The sequence below is a fragment of the Brachypodium distachyon genome, chromosome 2, assembly GCF_000005505.3.
Source record: "Brachypodium distachyon strain Bd21 chromosome 2, Brachypodium_distachyon_v3.0, whole genome shotgun sequence".
Taxonomy (NCBI): Eukaryota; Viridiplantae; Streptophyta; class Magnoliopsida; order Poales; family Poaceae; genus Brachypodium; species Brachypodium distachyon.
The window spans coordinates 24,383,913-24,404,243 of record NC_016132.3 but is presented as its reverse complement, the minus strand read 5'-3'; the positions used below and the strand labels follow the sequence as shown (position 1 = coordinate 24,404,243).

General features: G+C 43.5%; 4 protein-coding genes across 23 annotated transcripts; 2 read left to right on the top strand and 2 right to left on the bottom strand.

The window, feature by feature from the left end:
- Positions 1 to 859: 859 nt before the first annotated feature.
- LOC112271061 lies at positions 860 to 2,601 on the bottom strand. The gene is made up of 3 exons (XM_024459967.1): positions 1,995 to 2,601; positions 1,824 to 1,913; positions 860 to 1,743 (listed from the first exon to the last, which is right to left on the bottom strand). Exons 1-3 carry the CDS (start codon positions 2,014 to 2,016, stop codon positions 1,214 to 1,216), a joined length of 642 nt encoding a protein of 213 aa, XP_024315735.1. The 5' UTR covers positions 2,017 to 2,601; the 3' UTR covers positions 860 to 1,213.
- A 586-nt stretch (positions 2,602 to 3,187) lies between these two features.
- On the top strand, positions 3,188 to 3,888 carry LOC112270726. Its single transcript, XM_024458791.1, has 2 exons — positions 3,188 to 3,206; positions 3,686 to 3,888. Exons 1-2 carry the CDS (start codon positions 3,188 to 3,190, stop codon positions 3,886 to 3,888), a joined length of 222 nt encoding a protein of 73 aa, XP_024314559.1.
- LOC100825401 (protein FAR1-RELATED SEQUENCE 5) lies at positions 3,570 to 7,903 on the bottom strand. 9 transcript variants are annotated; one of them, XR_002963748.1, is made up of 6 exons: positions 7,677 to 7,903; positions 7,086 to 7,208; positions 6,840 to 6,977; positions 5,267 to 6,637; positions 4,953 to 5,023; positions 3,570 to 3,864 (listed from the first exon to the last, which is right to left on the bottom strand). XR_002963748.1 is itself a non-coding variant. In XM_003566222.4 (4 exons), exons 2-4 carry the CDS (start codon positions 7,206 to 7,208, stop codon positions 5,528 to 5,530), a joined length of 1,371 nt encoding a protein of 456 aa, XP_003566270.1. In that variant the 5' UTR covers positions 7,677 to 7,903; the 3' UTR covers positions 4,661 to 5,527. The 9 variants fall into 9 exon arrangements, 1 of the variants encoding a protein (XP_003566270.1); XR_002963749.1 differs by having other exon boundaries at positions 3,570 to 3,814; XR_730543.3 differs by having other exon boundaries at positions 4,953 to 5,017.
- Positions 7,904 to 8,455: 552 nt separating this feature from the next.
- On the top strand, positions 8,456 to 17,194 carry LOC100825094. Of its 12 annotated transcripts, none has more exons than XM_010233102.3 (12): positions 8,457 to 8,596; positions 9,226 to 9,313; positions 9,435 to 10,034; positions 10,136 to 10,282; positions 10,468 to 10,596; positions 14,065 to 15,328; positions 15,732 to 15,830; positions 15,934 to 16,163; positions 16,275 to 16,347; positions 16,502 to 16,603; positions 16,726 to 16,746; positions 16,873 to 17,194. In XM_010233102.3, exons 2-6 carry the CDS (start codon positions 9,287 to 9,289, stop codon positions 15,232 to 15,234), a joined length of 2,073 nt encoding a protein of 690 aa, XP_010231404.1. In that variant the 5' UTR covers positions 8,457 to 8,596; positions 9,226 to 9,286; the 3' UTR covers positions 15,235 to 15,328; positions 15,732 to 15,830; positions 15,934 to 16,163; positions 16,275 to 16,347; positions 16,502 to 16,603; positions 16,726 to 16,746; positions 16,873 to 17,194. The 12 variants fall into 12 exon arrangements, with proteins under 12 accessions (XP_024314757.1, XP_024314756.1, XP_014754934.1 ...); XM_014899443.2 differs by lacking the exon at positions 8,457 to 8,596 and adding an exon at positions 8,723 to 8,757; XM_014899444.2 differs by lacking the exons at positions 8,457 to 8,596; positions 9,226 to 9,313 and having other exon boundaries at positions 9,458 to 9,599; positions 9,676 to 10,034.
- Positions 17,195 to 20,331: the final 3,137 nt, after the last annotated feature.

Below are 20,331 nucleotides of genomic sequence, written 5' to 3'. Positions count from 1 at the left end.
AATTTTATCACTATTGGACACGGGGTAGACACACCCATGCTCCTATTATCCTAGAACACATTGAAGTGGATTCATCAAGTGCTCCTACCCTGTTCAACCATTCATTTTATTTAAGAAATTGGAATGAGTGAGACTTTCCTTACAGCTCCACATCTAGTTGATCAAATTGTCCGTTGCCGGGGACACGGCTAAGTACTTAGTTTTGACGCTCTCGAGAGTTTGTACACATTCCCCACAAGAAACCGACGTGTTAATCCCTTACTGTCCTCAGGGTAGAGTAGCAACGGCATCGACTACGAGATTTTCAGAGGTAATTCCCTAAACCACGAGAGAATCACGCTCCCCCTACACGGCAACCTCAGTACAATTCCTCGGGTCTAGGTTCATACAACTTACTCTTGTCTCGCCAGAGCCCATATAGCATTGTGGTTGTACTAGAAGCTTCTAAATAGGAAACTAGTCCAGTCTCGGTTACCCCAGGTGGCTCAAAACTATTTTGAAACAATTCATTTGAAATTTAAACCATAAACCACCATTCTGTAAATAGCTACTGTCTAAGTTATTCAAAACTGAATTTAAACAGTGCCAAAATATTCTACACGTTATGACGATTCCAGAAAGGTGCGGATCACAATTTTTGGACAAACAGTTTGAAAGATATGATGCTTTGAAGTTGTAGGGTCTTTTCTGCAAAAGTGCAATATCTAATTCGGCCGAAATAAAATAAAACAAAAACTTTGCCACGTGGCAGCGCGGGATAGGCCGGGATAAGGGTTCCGGCTGGCAGGGATAGCTCGCCGGACGGCGGCGGCGGCGGGTGGCGCGGGGCGCGGGACGCGGCGGTGCGGGCGCGGGCGGCGGCGCGCGGCACGCGGCACAGGCGGGCAACGCGGGGAGGCGCAAAATTGGGCGAACGGTTTGGGGGAAGTGGTAGAGGAGTCCGGGGTCTTCGATATGATGCGCGGGGTTTCGGATTTGCTGGTTCGTGCGCTAAGAAATCGGAACGGAATCGTGGGCGTCTCGGAGTCGTGCGTGGCATGGAATCCGGAGGCAGTTGGAGCTTGAAGATGACACGTGGGTCCCACCGGTCAGTGAGAGCGGGCGGCTCGGGCCAGGCGCGCCTCCTCCTGCAGTTGGGAGAGCTCCTGCCTCTCCCTCTCAACGGCCTGCCGCACCTTGCCAAGCTGGCCCTTCGCGAGCTCGTGGCGCTCCCTCACCTGGTTGAAGGAGGTGACGAACGCCAGCTGCTGCTCCTTGATCGCATCAAGGAACTGGTGCCCCTGGTCGTAGATGCTTGGGTCCTAGGTGATTGGGTCCCAAGTCGGCCCGACGAGGATGCCGAAGTCCGAGCCGGAGGCAGCAGCAGACGACGACGAGGCCCCTGCCGCCACTGTTTGGCCGGGAGGGGCGTCGTCCACTTGCGGCGGAGCCTCTTGCTGCTCCCCTGCCGCAGCCTCCTCCACGCTCGCGCCCATGGGTTGCGGGGGTGGCGGAGTTGCCGATCCCTCGGCAAGAGGCCCTCCTGCCGGGTGACCGCGGGATCCGCGTCCCCGGCCTGCGCGGCCCGAGACAGGCCGCCGAGCTCCGCCTCGGTAGCGATGGTGGGCGCCGCCACCGTTGAGTCCGCCGCAGAGGAGCTGGGGGCAGGAGCCTCTTCCGGCTCCTCCCTCGTCTCCGCGTCCTCGGCGTTGGGGCCGAGGTCAACCACGACGCTGCGCGCTCCCGTTGTGACCACGGTTGGGACTGCGACAGAGAATGAAATTAGAATCTAGAAATAAGACGAGTTGCCCGGCGATGAACGCAAGGAGGCTTTGAATGAGTACCTTGCAGGGCCGCTGAGCTTGCGGGAGGAGCTTCCTCCTCTCCCGTCCCGGCCGCTGTTGCCGGGCCGCCTACCGCGGGCTGGACTTCGCCTGCGAGTCAAGAAGGCGGCACGGTTGCAGGTCAGCAGGTGGGATTAACATGTGCAATGGGGTCAAGGAAGGGGTCAGTACCTGTTGCCAGCTCCTCCTCCATTGGAATTGGAGCGGCGGCGGGCGCCGTGGCAGCGCCGCCAGTCCCCGCGCAGGCCGGGTTGGTGCTGGTGCTGGCCCAGATGCGCGTCCTCTTGCTCGGCGCGGCGGGCGGCGAATCGGCTCTCCCCCTCTTGCCGGCTCCCGACGGGGCGCCGTCCCTCGGGGGGTTGAGCTTGAACTCGAAGCCCTGGAAGAGCCCCCGCTTAGCCGGGACCGGGGGCACCCGAGTGGTTGCCGCGCCCCCGGGCGCCGTGGAAGTCGCCGCGGCGCCGGCGGCCGCCGCAGGCGCCCTTGATCTTCACACGATCAGGGGCGTGTCGTCTTCGTCCTCCTCCTCCTCCACCGCCTCGAGAAGGACCGCTCGGACCCCGGCAACCTGGCCCGCCTCGTCGCTAGAGGACTCTAGGTCGGGCCAGCTGAGCTTCGATTCTGCCCCACTCTCCACGAGTGCCCGCTTCCCCCAGGTTGCGGGTGGAGGGGGACGCGGGGCCCGGGCAGAGGAGTCGGACATCAGCCCCCACTCGTCGCAGGGACGGGTAGGAGCTGATGATGTTGTGCAGCCCCAAGACGCCGACATTGATTTTTTTTTTGGCGTACATCCAAGAACGGTCTTTGGATCTACAACACAATACACAAGAAAACAAACAAAGCAAAATAGTTAGCCTAATCATTGACAAGGGGATTAAGGTGTTAATTAATCGGAGCTAACTAAAAATTTGAAATTAGAGATATTCGGAGAGAAATTGGAGACTGGCGAGAAAGATCGGGAGGGAGAGAGAGCTCGCAAGAGAGAGGGAAGCTCCAGGCGACGACGAGGAGGCCACATTTTGGCTGGCGGCCGCCGGAGCTCAAAAATTTGGAATTGGGGAACTTCAGAGAGAAATTGGAGGCCGGCGAGATAGATCGAGAGGGAGAGGGAAGCTTCGGGGTCGAGAATCAGAGCTCGCCGGCCTTCGGAGCTCCAAAAATGGAGCTCGGAGGCCATGGCCGCCCGCCGGCCATGGAAATATATGATTTTAATTGTGTTATATATGATTTTAATTGCTGGGATAAACAGAAAATAAATTAAAAAAAGGGTTAACCCTCTTTGCCGGCGGCCTCCCTTCGGCAAACCCGCCACGTGGCGGCTGCCTGTGCTGCCTGCGGGGATCCTTTGCCGGCGGCCTAAGTGGATGGCCGCCGGCAAAGAGAGTAATCTTTGCCGGCGGCTTTTCCTCGTGGCCGCCGGCAAAAACCTCGCCCTTCTTTGCCGGCGGCTTTTCCTCGGGGCCGCCGGCAAAGGCCTGACGAGCGGGCCCGGCATGGGTGACGCGCGGCACGGCGCGCTCACGCCACGTCACCCTTCTTTGCCAGCGGCTTTTCCTCGGGGCCGCCGGCAAAGGCTTGACGAGCGGGGCCCACGCGGCGAGACGGCGTCGCCGTTAACAAGTCAAAACCGTGAAGTTACTTTACTTCGCCGACGGCCGTTGTTTTGGCCGCCGGCAAAGACTTTGCTGGCGGCCCGACAAAAAGCCGCCGGCAAAGAGGAGCTTTGCTGGTGATACTCCTAGTGTATAGGTACATGCATATTTAGACAAAGTTGTAACACTTAATATGGGACAGAGGAAGTATTACATAGTCCCTTCCTCATAATACATAGAAAGGAGTGTAACTAACAATTTCATTTTCAGGAGCTAAAGTAGACGCACCACCTTCTGGAGAGAAAAAAAATTACCGCTTTAAATCAGATGTGCCTTCCCCACCTTCTCATACTGCTGTTGGAGGGCCAGCTTCACAGCTTCCCAAACGCAAACCACTCTCTGAGGAAGAGATTGAGGCTATCATGGTACGTTCTTTGTTTTTACAGATGCTGAAATACAACGCAAATGTTTAAGGTCTTTGGTAGTAGTATCCAACAAGCAACTTTGTCCAACTCTTATGCGTAATGTGGACCCTTGGTAAATTATACATCAATTTTCAGAATGGCTATGCCATTGTTGCTTAACACGTATGTGCTTGTTGGTTCATGTCTAAAGATAATAGCGAAAAGCTAGTTATTTTACCCTTGGATAATCAATCATTATGGTTGTTCCTAATTAGTTATCGGTCTTTGTAAAGTGGTAAATGTTGTACGTTTTGCACTTGCCACTTGGTAATCAGAAGTCACGGGACTAGGCAGTATTCAGTTCCTCACAGATGATCCCTATATGGACTGCAGAAAATTGTTGCTTTCTCACTTCATTTCTATTTAGTTATACAACTTGCTGACCACTTTAGCTATGCAACTTGCTAATCACTTACATGTAAAAATAGAGTGATACAGCTTGCTAACAACTCGCATGTAAAAATAAACAAAATCATCAGTCCCCATCTGTATTTTTTTTTAAAACTAAGAGCCATATGAATTTTCCCCGCAAAAATCCCCATCATAAATCCATGGCATTTGGAATTTCCTTCGAATCTGTTACTCATTGACATGGACTCGTATCAAGAACTAAAAAAAAGGACCTTCTCAGATTGCCACGTAACCCTTTCCAACACTGCGGTTCCTTGCCACTTCTAGGATTACCCTCAATTGTGTTTTCCGTCTTTCTTCAATCTAGCTACCTCCATAGGCCATAGTGCATGTGCGTTCTGTTACACTTATCTACAATGTTTACTCAAAATTTTCTGTCCCAACAATACTTAAATGCCCTGCCATATTTTCTGTTATATTAAGAAACTCCTGAATGTGTGTGTTCATTGACAATTTTTTTGTTTTGTTCTACATCATTATGAAGAATGTTCCTTTCTCTAACATGAAAATACACAATTATTTTGAGCAGATGGGTGGTGTCTTCTGATATTGCTTCTCCTCATCATTGTTACATTTTCCTCAATAAGATTCCCTACACCCTGTGTTCTTGATCTTCACCTGCGAAGTGTGTTACTAGAGCCATGTTTATATGGAACTGTTACCTTTTAGTCGATCTTGGTCCCCAGAAGTCACCAGCTGCCAGACTCGTTTTCTGAATATTCTCCACCTGTGACTAACCAAAATGGTGAACATGAACATGCGAAGTATGGGTGCATTGACAAACATGTTGATCAGGGAATTATTTATGAACCTCTATGTTTTCCTTGTATTTCTGTCTGCAAGGTTTCTATTAGTGCCTGTTTTTGTTTTCTTTTTGGTCTGCCGTTTTTGGTGCTGTTTTCTGCAGTCTAGGCTTGCAGAGATATTCTTCTGTTCTTGATTTGCTAATATGTTAAGATGTCTGCATGCAAAGTACCTTTACTAGCAAAGAAAGATACAAGCTTCTCCTTCATCTTCTTCTGAATATGCCAGCTGCAAAAACGATGGGTTGAGTTTGGTAGCATGTCAGCAATAGTGCACTTCATTGCAGTATCCTGGTCCGTTATCACCGTTTCTGGTTGCTGCCCACCCATGGCTTCCAGGAATTCTTTGAACAACCACCTGAATGTGTCTGCTGTCTCGTTCTTCAGGAGCGCTGCACCAAACAGCACTGTCTTTCCATGGTTATCAACCCCAATCAGTGGTGCAAAGGGCATATTGTATATGTTGTGAATGAGAGAAACTGCCCAAACATCTTGTAATCTGCTCTGCCCATGACATCTGTCCAGAATACACTCCTAACATTGTTATCCTCATCAATTTGCAGCGTGTAGTAAAAGCTTTTTGTTTTCTTCTGCACATCTTTGAATTTCTGTAGCAGCTCCTTGATATCTCTGTTCTTATGCTTCAATCTTTCCTGGTACATCATGTTGGAAACATACTTAGCATCAAACGGAATGTTTCTGAAGCTTCCTCTCATTGACCTGAAAATAGACATTACTTTCCTTGGGGGGACCCTGCTTTCCTGAAGTATCTCAACCAAATGCTTGTCCGCAGGGGACATTTTTTTGTGGCAGCTCATAAACCTGACAAGCCACTGACTCGGTGCAAGATCATGATTATGCTGAAGATTAACACTATATACCACCCACTTACAGTCATCCTTCTTTAATCTCATCAGTACCTTGCATTCTGTTCTTTCAATCTTGTTGCTTCTTCTCTGCCTCGTTGCTGAGTCTGTGTTTATATGGCCCCTGTGCTTATTACATGTGAACTCAATCCGCTGAACTTGCCCAGTTTTCCTTGATCTATAACTGCTGTCCTTCTTCACCGCAAAGCCAACACGCCTTTCATACACTGTGAAAAAACGGAAAGCTTCTTCCAGCGAATCAAACACCATTCCATCTTGTGGGGCACGAGCTTGAATAATTTCATGGATGGCAGGGTAGTTATCAGCTTCAAACATCCGGTCCATCTCCTTTTCTTCATTTGTGACTGGGTCAGGAAATAGCCCTTCCTCAATCCCCTGGTCATCCCTTGCTTGATCAGCAAATTGCACATGATTAGTTGCTTCATCTGTCATTTCAGCATGCTCATACGACTGCTCCGGGAATTGCACCTCACTATTCTGTTCAACATCGTCATGTGAACGCTCTAGATATTCTTCCTCTTCATTTCCGTTCTCAAATAAATTAGCATTCAAGTCAAATGGCATTGGCGCACAATCTGGTTTCCTTCTATTAACAGCTGCATCGGGGGCACCCATGTTCTCCTGTCTTTGCTCATTTTCTTGCCTCCCCATGATAGTCTGCATCATTATATTTTAATCACGAAACAAATAGCTACTGTTATACAGTCTGCACTTGTACAAAACCTGTACTCAATTGGAATTTAAATCTTTTTAAATCACAAAACAAATAGCTACTGTTATACAGTCTGCACTTGTACAAAACCTGTACTCAATTGGAATTTAAATCACAAAAGAAATAGGAATTTCTTATTTCACATACCTTGTCCTGTTCTTGTGATGCTGAATCGACACCACCATGCTGTACGTGGGTGTCTGTCCCATCTAGCATTGACTGCACCATCTCTAACTCTTGAATTGACTGAGTTTCTTCCCTTATCCTTCGTCTCATAACGAATGACTACATTTTATTTTACAGTTTTGTTTGGGAGAGAGACATGTTAGTTTTATGTGTTCCTTCCTGTCTTTTTAAATGGTAGATATGACATTTATATAAAAGAAATTTTACCTCAACAAACAATTCTAGGGTACGCGGCTTTGTGAATTGCTTCGTTCTGAAGGAAACTCGATCCATCACTTGACTGTTTTGCCCAATCACTCCATCCACTAGGTGGCTGCCCATTATGTCCATCTGGTACAAAATAAAAAATGAAATACTGAAAATCATGTTATTATATCTGTTTATTTTTTGTCAAGAATTATGCCTTTTTTAATTGTTTAGTTTTCTTTCATGGTTATTTATCTGTTATATGTTGTTTTTGTGCAGAATAAAGCCGAAAAAAGCAGTGGTGCAGAACGAGAAGATCTTTAAAGCAAAATGAAGCCGAAGACATTGTTTTACTATTTCGTTTTGGGGAGACCTTTGATGCCCAAGCTTTTTTTCTTTTGTGTTTTTCTTGATATGCAATTGAGTATAAACACACGGGCTAAACACACTCGTTCTGTATGATATAAATCTGGATGGGAATTCATGAATGCTTATCAGATCAGTTGTTTCGCAGTTGTTCTTCAAAGTACCAATCCTATTGATTGCCATGTACACACGGGCTAATGTTTTTGCATGCTCTGTTTGCAGTATCAGATCAGTTTGGGATCGTACCTTTTTTGTTCACTGCAATTCGGAGGGGAGGAAACAGCTGAGGGGGGCGGGGTTGTCAAAATTTGCCAAACTAGATCGGTGGAGATCCCCCTGACTCCTCCCTTTCTAGATCCGTGTATTCATCGGACGGATTGATCGCCGGATATGGCGGCAGATGCGTGGAGACAGCATCGGGCCACGCCTGTGTCTGGAGGTAGGGGAAGGGGGTAAGTAAAAAAATAATCCCTTTTTGCATTTTCGCCCTTCCACTCGACGAAAACCCTTTTATGTGGGAGTCTAAGGACACAGCCCGGCCCATTTACAATTAAACCCTTTGCCTTACCACTCCCATCCCTAGTTTTGAAAACCGTACCGGACCGGCGGTCCGATCGGAAAAAACCGGAACCGCAGCTCCCAACGGTCTATTTAGCCCACAGGACCGGACCAAGCAGACCGAAAAAACCAGGCGAACCGGGCGATTTGGCTCGAACCGCCCGGTTCACCTGCCGTTCCCCGTTTCGCCGTCTCCCTCCCTCATCCCGCCGCCACCATCGCCGGCCGCTCCGGCCGCCGCGCGCCTCGCCGCCCTCCGTGCCGGCTGCCCACGCCTCGCCGTCCCTTGCACCGGCCGCCTTCGGTCCCGCGAGCCTCCCCGCCCCCGCGCCGGCCACCGGCCGGGATTTTTATCTTGTTTTTGCATTATTTACTTAAAATAGATTATTTTATATCTTAAAAACCATCGACCGAAAAAACCCGAACCGAGAGCCTCGCCGGTTCGATTAACCGTCCGGTTTTCAAAACTAGGCTCCCATCCCGAGAGCCCCTATCTCCGCTCTTCTGCCCCCCTTTCGTTGCAGCCGTGACCAGCAGGAGGAGCGGCGAGATCTCCATTTCCGCAGGCACCACTGCAGCGTCGCGCGCCCTCCCCCCTGCAGATCTTGGTCAGTCCCCCTTTCCCAGTCTCCCTCAACTGCTTAGGGCAGCAGCCCTCTCCTAATCTGCGCCTCCTCTTCCTCCTCCTCCCCCTCCCTCCTCCTCCTTGGTTTCCATAAGAGAATCATGGCAACCTGTTCTACTCCAACTCCAAGTCAAATTAAGAGGGGTATGTACCAACACCAGGGCCCCGTTGTGGTATCATGTAACTATTTTAGAGAAACTTCGATCTGGGGGGAGGAATTGCTTAATGGAAATGAAATTTTTGTGGAGAAATTGGGGGGAAGCTACTGTTGTGTTGGAAGACGAAAGCTAAAATTTAATCTCCTAATTGTAATTTGCTATGTTGTATAACAATAGAAGTTGTCAAGTACATAAGTAGACCCTACTGTTTCGGTTTGTGTGTGCTACCTTTGCTATGTGTTTTTGCGCTTGCATGCATTGCTGAACTTGAACTTCATTTCATCATGACAAAATTACTCAAACATATCCATGTATCGTTATTTTTTTTTCAAAATTACGCATCCGTGTGTCCGTATCTGTCTAATAGATGTATCCGTGTAGGCGCCGGCGAGCTGGTGCCAACATTGGCAGTTTTTGGTATACTGTTGTATAACTCTTTCTTTTTTCTTCACAGATTTTTAAGGATGGTGTGGTAGCCAGGATTTGTTTTCCACAGTGGCTGCAATACTTCTAACATGGCTGACAGACAGCATGATAAGACAGTACGTGCACATCTCGTATTGTTTAAAATAAAATCTGTTACCATTGAGATTTTCCATTTTTGGCGAGGAGGTGCTTTTTATTAATGCATGTTGTGTTTTTCTTTTTCTGAATTTTTTGCAGACTTTTGCGACTAAACTCACACTGCCAAAATTTATGGCTGTTGCTGTTCGTTTAACACTTGAACAGCAAAAGCTTGTTCGGAGCATGGATTTTGAGAATGTTTTGGATATCGCATGTGACACGCTGCCACGCGGTGTTGCTCTGTGGATGGCCGGTTATTTCAATGTACACACTAGGACTTTTGAACTGCCTAATGGGCTAAAAATCCATGTGACACCATTCTGTATGCACCAAATATTAGGTATCCCATTGGGAGGAAGAAAAGTTGAGAAGTGCACTGCTCAGATGCGAACTTTAATTGCCGAGCAAACCAACTGCAAAGGAAACTTTCCCACCATAGCAGAGCTAGAGAAGATGATTACCCCAGGCCTAGGTGGTGATTTGTTCAAAAGAGTGTTCCTTATGTTCGTGCTTGCTACATTTATCTGCCCTTCAAGTCATGGAGCAGCTAGTCCCGAGTACTATCACGCCCTTGAAGATCCAGATAATATAGCTTCATTCGATTGGTGTACAGCAGCACTAGACAAGCTTGTGCTATCAATTGAAAATTGGCAGAAAGCCGGCACATCGGTACTAGGCGGAAATCTGCTATCAATTGTGGTATGTGATTCTTCAGCTCTTGTAAATTACAGTTTTGTACGCACCTCCCACCTTCACTCTTTTTTGAGACCATAATTCTTCTTATGTTTTCAGTTGTACAGATCTTGTATTTCGAGTTTATAGACATCAATATAATGAAAGCGACAACTACCTTGCCACGCCTCTCTCTATGGACAACTCAGATGATATCTGAATATGAAAGGATGGACTGTATGAGCTTCCCTCTGCAAATTTATGGAAAGCTACCGGTACTGTATTTACATATATCTTCAGCATGTCTTTTTTGCCCTGTCTTTTGTGTACTTCTTCTCAAAAGATTTAATAAACCTCTTGTTTTTGTAATACAACTTCATATTTTTTGCGCCTCAGCTGTAACCAAACAAGTGCTTACATTTTTTTTGTTTTTCCTCTGTGCCATAATATGAAAAAAAAGGTGAAGGATGTGTCTCAAACACCATTCAGCATGGACATCTTGAATAGGAACATTCTGCTTCAAGGCAATTCCTACCGTGAGTTCCAACAATTCATCATGTCAGCTGTGCCACAGCAGAACCAGAAGATGGTATGACATCAATCGCATCTCTTTGGATCATTTTCTCATTTTTTTTGGGCTGAATATGCTTATTATGTGTTTGTTACATGTAGTACTTTCATTTTTTCCAATTTTTTTACATTGTAAGCCTCAAGGAATGCATATGCATGTCTCGGTAGAGTGATAATGAATCAAAACAAAAAGCTTGTCAATCTAATATTTTGGTCAGAGAATTTCACCATTTGTTTAAAAATAAAAAAAATCATCGTTTCTTTTGTGCAGCAGTACATGTCCGCATGCAAGCGTGTCTCACAATGAGATCCATTGAGCTTTTAACTTTCAGGTTTATATTTTTATTTTTTTAAGAATCTCATCATGAGAGTTTTAGCGATGTCATCATGAGCTTTTAATTTGTCCTAAAAACCATTTTGAGCTTTTTAGCGATCTTATGATGAGCCTTTAGGATTCTAACGATCAGCTATTAAGTGTCCCTTGATTAGCTTTTAACGAACGCAGCATGAGTTTTTTAATTTTCCTAAAACCAATGAGCTTTTTAGCGATCTTATGATGAAGTTCGAGCATTCAAACAAACAGCTTTTAAGTGTCCTTGATTAGCTTTCAAGTAACGCACCATGAACTTTTAATTTTTCCAAAAAGCCATTAAGCTTTTTAGCGATCTTATGGTGAAGTTTTAGCATCCTAACGATCGGCTATTAAGTGTCCCTTGATTAGCTTTTTAACGAGCGTACCATGAACTTTTTAATTTTTCCCCAAACCATTAATCTTTTTAGCGATCTTATGGTGAAGTTTTAGCATCCTAACATTCACCCTTTTTTAAGTGTCCTTGATTAGCTTTTAACGAACGCACCATGAACTTTTTAATTTTTCCCAAAACCATTGTGCTTTTTAGCGATCTTATGATGAAGTTTGAGCATTCAAACAATCAGCTTTGAAGTGTCCTTGATTAGCTTTTAACGAACGCATAATGAACCTTTAATTTTTCCAAAAACCATTAAGGCTTTTAGCGATCTTACGGTGAAGTTTTAGCATCCTAACAATCAGCTTTTTAAGTGTCCTTGATTAGCTTTTTAACGAACGCACCATGAACTTTTAATTTTTTCAAAAACCAATTAGCATTTTAACTTATATATAATGAGCCTCTTAACGAACGCAACATGTCCTTTTAATGTTATAATAACGAGCTTTTTTAATGATGCATGATGAATTTTTTATTAAACAATTCTTGTACATTTCTTTTCATTTTTAAAAATCCTTAAGCTTTTAGCACTCTAGCGATCAGCTTTTCAAGCATCCCATGATGAGCTTTTTAACGAACACATCGTGCACTTTTGATTTTCAAACATCCTTAAGACATGCTTTCCTATTATTTTTTCTAAGCTCAAGACGAGCTTTCGATGATCTCACCACGAACTTTTTAGCGATCTTAAGTGTCGTTGATTAGCTTTTAACAACTAGCGTTTTCTAACGATCAGCTATTTTTAAGCGTCCCTTGATTAGCTTTTTAACGAACGCATCATGAGCTTTTTTTTGTCCTAAAACCATTGAGCTTTTTAGCGATCTTATGATGAAGTTTTAGCATTCAAATAATCAGCTTTTAAGTGTCCTTGATTAGCTTTCAATGACCGCACCATGAACTTTTAATTTTTTGGAAAGCCAATAAGCTTTTTAGCGATCTTATGGTGAAGTTTTAGCATCCTACCAATCAGCTTTTAACGAACGCACAATGAGCTTTTAATTTTTCCTAAAAAGCATCGAGCTTTTTGGCGATCTTATGATGAGCTTTTAGGATTCTAACGATCAGCTATTAAGTGTCCCTTGATTAGCTTTTTTAACGAAGGCGTCATGAGCTTTTTAATTTTTCCTAAAACCATTGAGCTTTTTAGCGATCTTATGATGAAGTTTTAGCATTCAAACAATCAGCTTTTAAGTGTCCTTGATTAGCTTTCAACGAACGCACCATGAACTTTTAATTTTACAAAAACCATTGAGCTTTTTATCTTTTCTATAATGAGATTCTTAACGAACGCATCATGTCCTTTTAATGTTCTAATAGCGAGCTTTTTTTTATGATGCCATGATGAATTTTTTATTAAACAATTCTTGTACATTTCTTTTCATTTTTGAAAATCCTTAAGCTTTTAGCACTCTAGCGATCAGCTTTTTTCAAGCATCCCATGATGAGCTTTTAACGAACACATCGTGTGCTTTTGATTTTCAAGCATCCTTAAGACATGCTTTCCTATTATTTCTTCTAAGTTCATGACGAGCTTTCGATGATCTCACTATCCTTAAGACATACTTGTTCGAACTCTCCTTTTCCTTCTGGCAGGAAAAGGCAAAGGCATCACGGGAAATGCTAACATATTACCTGATTGTGCATCCATGTAATGAGTGTTTGATGCCAGAAACAAAGGAAATCCTGTCTAGGCATGTAAGTCTCACATGCCTCCTTTTTTTTGTGTATTTTATTTAGCAATTCATTTTCAAAGGTTTTCCTTTACAAAATTGGCTAACTCTTCGTTCTTTTTTGTTCTCTTGATTACACCCCTGCAGAATGTTCCATCGCAGATTCTCTCCACAGGTCTTCCAAATCCTCGGCGCTGTGGACGGAGGCTGCCTTCTTCCATCCGTGAGGTTTTATCGGTGGCACTGGTGGGAGGCGGCGTTGGGGATTTTTTCAATCGTTCAGGCGAGTCGCCAGCGTGGGTGGCTGCTGACTCCGTGATTCCAAGAGCGGACCGAGTCCTCATCGTCGCGTCGGGGGGTTTCTAGGTTTCTGGATTCGCGGAGCTTCTCCTCGCCGGATTTTCTCGGGCCCGGTCATTCCAAGGTCAAGTACTGGGAACCTTCCCTTTTTCAATAGCTGCTGCGTCGCTGGTGTTTTACATACACTCGGTTGTACACTCCTTTCACCTCTGACATGACTGACATCTGAATAAATCCAGGATGATACAACATGAGTGTTTTTTTGGGTAGAATGCGAAACTCCAGTAGAATGAGTGCGAAAGTTCCAACACAAATTACAATGGTTTTCAGTCACGATACATGACTCCGGATGTTTGGTGTAGAATGATACAAATTTCTTACCCTGTGTGTTTTTGTTGTGATTCTTGTGTGTGTTTTTCCTGTGGCGTCATTGAACTCTGAATAAATTGTCTATTCTAAGTTTACTGCTGTTGCAAGTGCTCATGTTTCAGTTCAGGCTCTGTTGTTTACCTGGAATCAAGCTGCAAGTGACTTCTCTGTTGTTTTCAGATAACTAACTTTTTTGCATGCTGGGACTAGCAAGTTCATGACGAGCTTTCGATGATCTCACCATGAGCTTTTTTTAGCGATCTTATGATGAAGTTTTAGCATTGTAACAATCAGCTATTAACTCCCAGACCCACTGAGCTTTTATAAAAAATAACTCACTGCATAGTGCATTTGGTATTCAGCCTTTAACATCAACCGTTCACACTTTGGTTTGTTTACTAGGTTATAAATGAGATTCCGAGGATAATGGACAATCTCTATACAGAGATTTTAGCATCAATTCAACCAGTTGTAACCAAGAATATAATTCAGATGGTGAAACTGTTTTCATCTGCTGCAGCCGCACTCCCAGCTGAAGACCCAGCTCAACATGCTGAAACTATGGCCAACCTAAACGAAATCAAGACACCTATGAAGCCTTGGTGCTCTCATTCGTCAGCTTTTGAAACACCAGGCGTCTCAAGTGCAGAAAATGCCATCATCCAATCAAATTCTCAGCCCAGGGTGGAAAGTGCAAAACAGGAAGCAATGCATCTTAATACACAGCCTGGGGTGGAAGCAATGGAACATGAATTAGTGCAGCTACCAAAATCAACAAGTCTTAAAGACACATCAGTCGGTTCGTTAGACAAAAAGGATACAAGCCTGACAACAAACATTTTGGATGATTTGATGAAAGAGTCTGTCCAATTGCCAGAAATAAGAAGCGAAGAACTGTGTAAGTTAGATAATGAATATTCCATCATTCCAGACCTGGGGAACCTTATTCATTTCTGTGATGAAATACCAGTTCCTGTTTGTTTGGATCTGCCTCCACCAAACCGTGAGATTATTGATTCAATGCTACCAGAGAGAATTGACATCACGATGAGTCATACTGAAAGTTCAGAATCATTTAATCTAGCTTCTTATGTGTCTCTGGATACACAGTGCTATTGGGAATCTCATTGGGAAAGGAGAAATGCAGAAGGAATAGGAGCATCAAGGATAGACAAGACTGAGCTTTTCCCAGGATGCAAAGAAGCAAGCTGTGATTTAGACAGTTCGTTTGATGGCCAAAAAGAATCACTGCAGCATGGCAGTACAAGCACCAAGGCATGTACTGTAAAGGACAGAAAAAGGTCAACATGTGTCTCTCTCAACGAGATGAGCGCTTCATGCATTGCACCAAAGAAGAGGATAAAAATGTTCGAGGGAAACGATGCAACACCCACTGAACTTGTCTCAAACAAAGCATCAACACCTTTTGGTCATAATGTGGTTGATGACTCCTGGAATGATGAAGAGACGATGAGTGAAATCTTGAAATCCTCAGACTTGCTTGCGAAAGAGTACTATGCACAAAAACAATTAGCACGCCAGCCAGCCAAGGAATTCAAATATCTGAAATAAGTCCAAGCAATATACACTGCAACTTCAGCTCTAATGCTGTGGAAAAGGATGTCTATAATGATATTATTGAACGGATACCATATCGCAACAGGAGGTCTGTATACTACACATCATCGTGCATTTCTTACCTTGATTTTTGTTTATTTTAAACCTGTTTAACTATGGCTTCAAATGCATAGGTCAGTAGCTTACGATGCTTTTCTAATCACCTGTTGCCCCCCTGTTTTTTCAGCCCAAAAATAATAAAAATTGGTTCAACTTGGGTAGACCACAAAACCTTCGGGCTAAACATGAATGTCTATGGTAGAATCAATAAGCATATCATGAATATGATGGGGACAGCAGTAATAGTTGAACAGCAAGAGAGGGAAAAGTGTGACTTGTTGCCTCAAGCATATTGGACAAGATACTAATGGCAGCTGCATTTTTTTCTCAAACACTATCCTACACAGTTCTTAACAAATTTCTCAATCTTTTTCTTCAATATCAATACTCAGGCTTTGTTCCAGAAGGCTTTTGAAATCCAGCTGCATTGTCCATACATCTGACTGAACAGATACTACTTGACGGGTTGTCGACTTGGCGGCATTGATATGGTACATATTATCAAAAATATGCGCAGCTTTGTTATAGTTTTACATTGTTGGCTGCGTCATTAAAGCATGTTTTGTTCTTTTATTATGACTTGTTCCGAAACAGATACTACTACCACTGTCCACATATGGCTTTTGGTATCTCATGGTTGCAAACTTCAGGAAAAAGGTCTTTGAGATTTTGCACCCAAATAACAAGATTGATCTCATTTGTGATGAAGCAAACACGGTTGTTAGGAACTTCAAGAACGCTTTTAGGATAGCCAACCCAAGAGCTCAAGTCAATGTTTTTGACATGGACACAAAGTTCCGCAGTGTTTCATACTCAATAAAAGAGTAATTATCCATTCGTTTCGGTGTTCAGTTTTTTTTAATCCGGTCATTTCTCTGTGTATAAAAATCTTCTAACTTTTGTTATTATTTTTTATCCTTTTATTTTGTTTACAGGGCTGATAGCGGTATTTTTGTCATGAAACTTATCCAAAGCCATGATGGAGATACTATTTTATGTTTTGAGCCAGTAAGTTCAATTTTTTCTTCTTAATTGCTTACAACATATTCGATTAAACAAATAGTATAGGGCAGCTGGGATAGACTCGGTTTTCTTCCGCAAACTACGGTGGAACTGCAGCAAGTTCAAATACTTGTTCGAACTCTCCTTTTCCTTCTGGCAGGAAAAGGCAAAGGCATTACAGGAAATGCTAACATATTACCTGATTGCGCATCCATGTAATGAGTGTTTGATGCCAGAAACAAAGGAAATCCTGTCTAAGCATGTAAGTCTCACATGCCTCCTTTTTTTTGTGTATTTTATTTAGCAATTCATTTTCAAAGGTTTTCCTTTACAAAATTGGCTAACTCTTCATTCTTTTTTGTTCTCTTGATTACACCCCTGCAGAATGTTCCTTTTGATTACAAGGTATTTTTTTTGTAAATGGGAACTTCGATGTTTACATACACTTATTTCAATTCATTTTTTCCATACTGTTTTTTATGACAATTATTTTACTGAACAGATGTTTCTCCTCTTCATTTTTTTTTGTAGACACCAGGCTATTCCCCATGGACATAGGGGGGGGGGGGGGGACATTTTTTATGAAGTCAAACTTTTTGAGAAACTGAAGGGTCGGAGATAGCACATTCAGTTCCTAGACATTGCAAAATTTTATTACTGATATGGGTTAACATAGCTTATGATTCATGGCAAAACACATGCGGATCCCTTTTTCATATGTCAGATTTTTATTTCTTTTCGGTAGAAACCATCAAATACTTTGCGATGTGTCTGTTTGTTTGTCTCTCAAAACAGCAGGGTTTGCCCTTATAAATCTGGAAGTTCTATGTCAGTTTTCAAAAAAGTTTGAATATCTGTCAGGGAAGACATAAAAATTTGGCAAATAAACCTTTCCGATGTGATTTTGTAAAATACCATTATGATTAAAAGCGCCTAGTCTTTTTGATTGAAAGCGTCTATTCTTCTTGATTGAAAGCGCCTAGTCTTTTTGATTGAAAGTGCTTTTCCCCACCCGTTTAATTTCCTAAAAACCACTCTCCCAGAAAGGGAAAAGGTGAGAAAAAAAGCCCAGCAGCAGCACTTTTCTGAAATAGAAAAAAGAAAAACGGGAAAAGAGAAAAGGCTGAACTGTCACAGTGCAGGGTCTGTTACTCTGACTAATCTGGCAAAGGACTCAGGTGTGAGTGGGCCGTAGGTGCTGTGCACCATGGAGGCTGGGCTTGGCCCATGTAAGGCTGTGAGTGAGTCTCTCGTAAGTAGAAAGGAGTTAGAGACAGAAAGGGTATCGAGTTGTAACAAACTATATGCCCTAATTCAATCTAGCCTCCCTCTGCTCTCCCCTCCTGTTCGTTTCCCTTTCTTCCTCCTCACGCTGATCCGCCTGTGGTGATCCATCTCGGACATCACATGAACCTGCTTGTGGTCGTTGGGCTCTAGCAGAAGGCCCATCACGCGGCCGAGCACGAGCATGGAAGAAAGCAGTGAGGAAAGGACGCGGGACCACCCGCGGGAAGCTGGTCTGAACTCGTCCGCCGGTACGGGATCTGGCGGAGCTCCGCTGATTAGCCACCCCCATCTTCAACAACAAACCCTTACTAATTTTTATTTTATGATTTCTCTCTTCTTCTTTTTTATTCACTTCCTATTCTTAATGGACCCACATGTCATCCTTCTTTTGTTCTTGGTTCCTGTGTAGAGGCTGTTACTTCTGCAAGTAACAGGTATTATTCTTTTCTATCTATTTTTCCGCCACATCAGACTAGTACCTGCTTAGTATCAACCATTGGAAATGCCCTTACAATTTCGTGGACATTTGCTAACACATTACATCAACTGAAATTGAGAATTTGACATTTTTACTTGGGCGACGATCATCATAAATCCGATTTTGAACACTTTTTTCCTTTGTACGAATCGATATTTGACATGTATTAGGGTTCGTTGTTGATTGAGGTGGGCATTCGTCCCCTTTCTTGCTGCACTCTGCAAGAGAGGAAAATGCTTCTGACAAAGAGTTTGCAAAATTCCAGACACATTTGCTAAAGGTAGAATGATAATTCAATGTGAAAAAAAGTCAAACTTTCTGTTTTGGACCATACAATGTGTCGTGGCAAATGTCCACGAAATTATAATGATACTGGACAAAGACACATTTCGACGGTGTGTTTCGGCAAAAGCCACAAAATAACGGTGTTCTCCAGCCAATTTCCCCTTGGGTTTATCACGCGGGTGAAAATTCGGTTGTGGCTCTGCTTCGTCTCCTCAACCAAACACTACCCAAATCAATTTTATGCGCTTACTCTTAAAACCTCCAATTGATTTCAGCAAACCCCGGTTAGAAAACCAAATACTCCCTCCATCTCAAAATAAAGTTATTTGGTTTTGTATAAACTTATTTTGAGACGGAGGGAGTATTTTGAATTTGGACTGAGTCAGTCAGGTCGTCAGGGATTTGTTGTTGATGTGTGCAAAGTGGAGGAGAGCAAGAAACAAGGGGCTATGAGCCTATGACTAGGACATGTGGAGATGCATGCACGGCGCACCAACAAACAAAAGTGATTATGCCTTTGTGAATTTGGAATTCAAACATATTTTAACTCGTAAGTCATGTACTCGATTTATGAGACGTCTTTTACTATTTTTTTACGGGAAAATCCATCTTTGCTATTTTCTTTGTTTCGATGGGAACCTTCAAAATTAACTATGCCGGTATGTTTTTCGGCCTTAAAAGCTACTATCTGAAAGTATACGGAGTTACCGATGTTTCAATGACGACAATGTACCACATGAAAATTTAATTGGCAAGTTTGAAAGGGTAATGGTGTGTATTTCTGTTGTAGATGTGTTAAACCATGAAGTATTTAGCACTTGTTTATATATCTAAACACTAATATATGAAAGATGGGATAACACGACATTGCTGACTAGTGTTACTTGTTTTATAAAGAAGTTGTCACGATTATTTTACACGAAGGTGTCACCGTACTGGTGATGCATTTACCATTCTATTTGGTAAAAAATTTCAATCACGATGATGATATAGGTACCACATGATTGTGTAAGTTACAATCATGGTATTGAATTAGTATCAAGTTCTCACATGTTATTTTTCTTGTTCGTCTAAGAGATAATGGTTTGTGTGTTGGTTTCAGACAGCTTTCAAAAAAGCGTGGGTTAAGCGCGCTAAAGCGTTATCGATGGGAAAACGCCTTGCTTAGGCTCTAAGTGGCTACTTAAGCACTGATAAGCCCATTAGCACAATTCTCTCATGCATGGGCGGCTTCTCTCTCTCCCGCATTATTTCCTCCATGGATCCATCCATTTTCTTCAATTCACCTTGATTTCTTCCAAGGATCCCGCCAATTTCTCAATTTTCTCCTGATTCCCTCCAAGAATCCTGCCAATTCATCTAAGGCGGGCAACATAACGGCACCAGGCAAAACTCATATGAAACGCTTAAACTTCAATTCCTCTGAGCGGTGCCTCACTGCTCGCTTAGCGCTTTTTTGAACCTTGGTTTCAGACACTTCAAAAAGTGATTCGACTTGCTTGGCGAGATTTATCATTGAGTTCACTTCCGTGCGATAACACTTAACATCACCTTTTGTTGAGACACCAAAATTTACGTCCACCATAGTCGAGGAAGAGTTGCATGTGGTCCTAACAAATATAGAAACTATGTTATATGCGATAACAGTCGAAGAGGAGGACACAACCATGTTCTGCCGATGGATCCGTCATCCTAGGAGAAGATCCTCCAATTTAGAGTAGCACATCATCATACCTCTCGGAGGCCATCAACTATCGAGGTATGACCAACAAAATAGTTGGTTACTATATCCCACCGCTTAAGGTCGACCCTTGCATCTTCTCGAGGTTTGCATACTTTTCTCTTCTCTTGTTACATTCATAACCATAATTCTTCCATGCCCTTTTGCTCACCAAGTGTGGGAAAAGGTACTTGACTACTACAACTTCAACATCGTTCAA

Bases quoted from the DNA above. Each gene is read 5' to 3' on its own strand.
- LOC112271061 (XM_024459967.1), bottom strand. From the start codon at position 2,016: ATGGAGGAGGAGCTGGCAACAG. The intron at 1,914-1,994 runs GTACTGACCCCT...CTTGACTCGCAG, and splicing joins GGAGGAGGAGCTGGCAACAG to GCGAAGTCCAGCCCGCGGTA. The intron at 1,744-1,823 runs GTACTCATTCAA...TCTCTGTCGCAG, and splicing joins AAGCTCAGCGGCCCTGCAAG to TCCCAACCGTGGTCACAACG.
- LOC100825401 (XM_003566222.4), bottom strand. From the start codon at position 7,208: ATGGACATAATGGGCAGCCACCTAGTGGATGGAGTGATTGGGCAAAAC. The intron at 6,978-7,085 runs GTAAAATTTCTT...AATAAAATGTAG, and splicing joins CCCTAGAATTGTTTGTTGAG to TCATTCGTTATGAGACGAAG. The intron at 6,638-6,839 runs GTATGTGAAATA...ATAATGATGCAG, and splicing joins CATCACAAGAACAGGACAAG to ACTATCATGGGGAGGCAAGA.
- LOC100825094 (XM_010233102.3), top strand. From the start codon at position 9,287: ATGGCTGACAGACAGCATGATAAGACA. The intron at 9,314-9,434 runs GTACGTGCACAT...AATTTTTTGCAG, and splicing joins ACAGACAGCATGATAAGACA to ACTTTTGCGACTAAACTCAC. The intron at 10,283-10,467 runs GTACTGTATTTA...ATGAAAAAAAAG, and splicing joins AAATTTATGGAAAGCTACCG to GTGAAGGATGTGTCTCAAAC.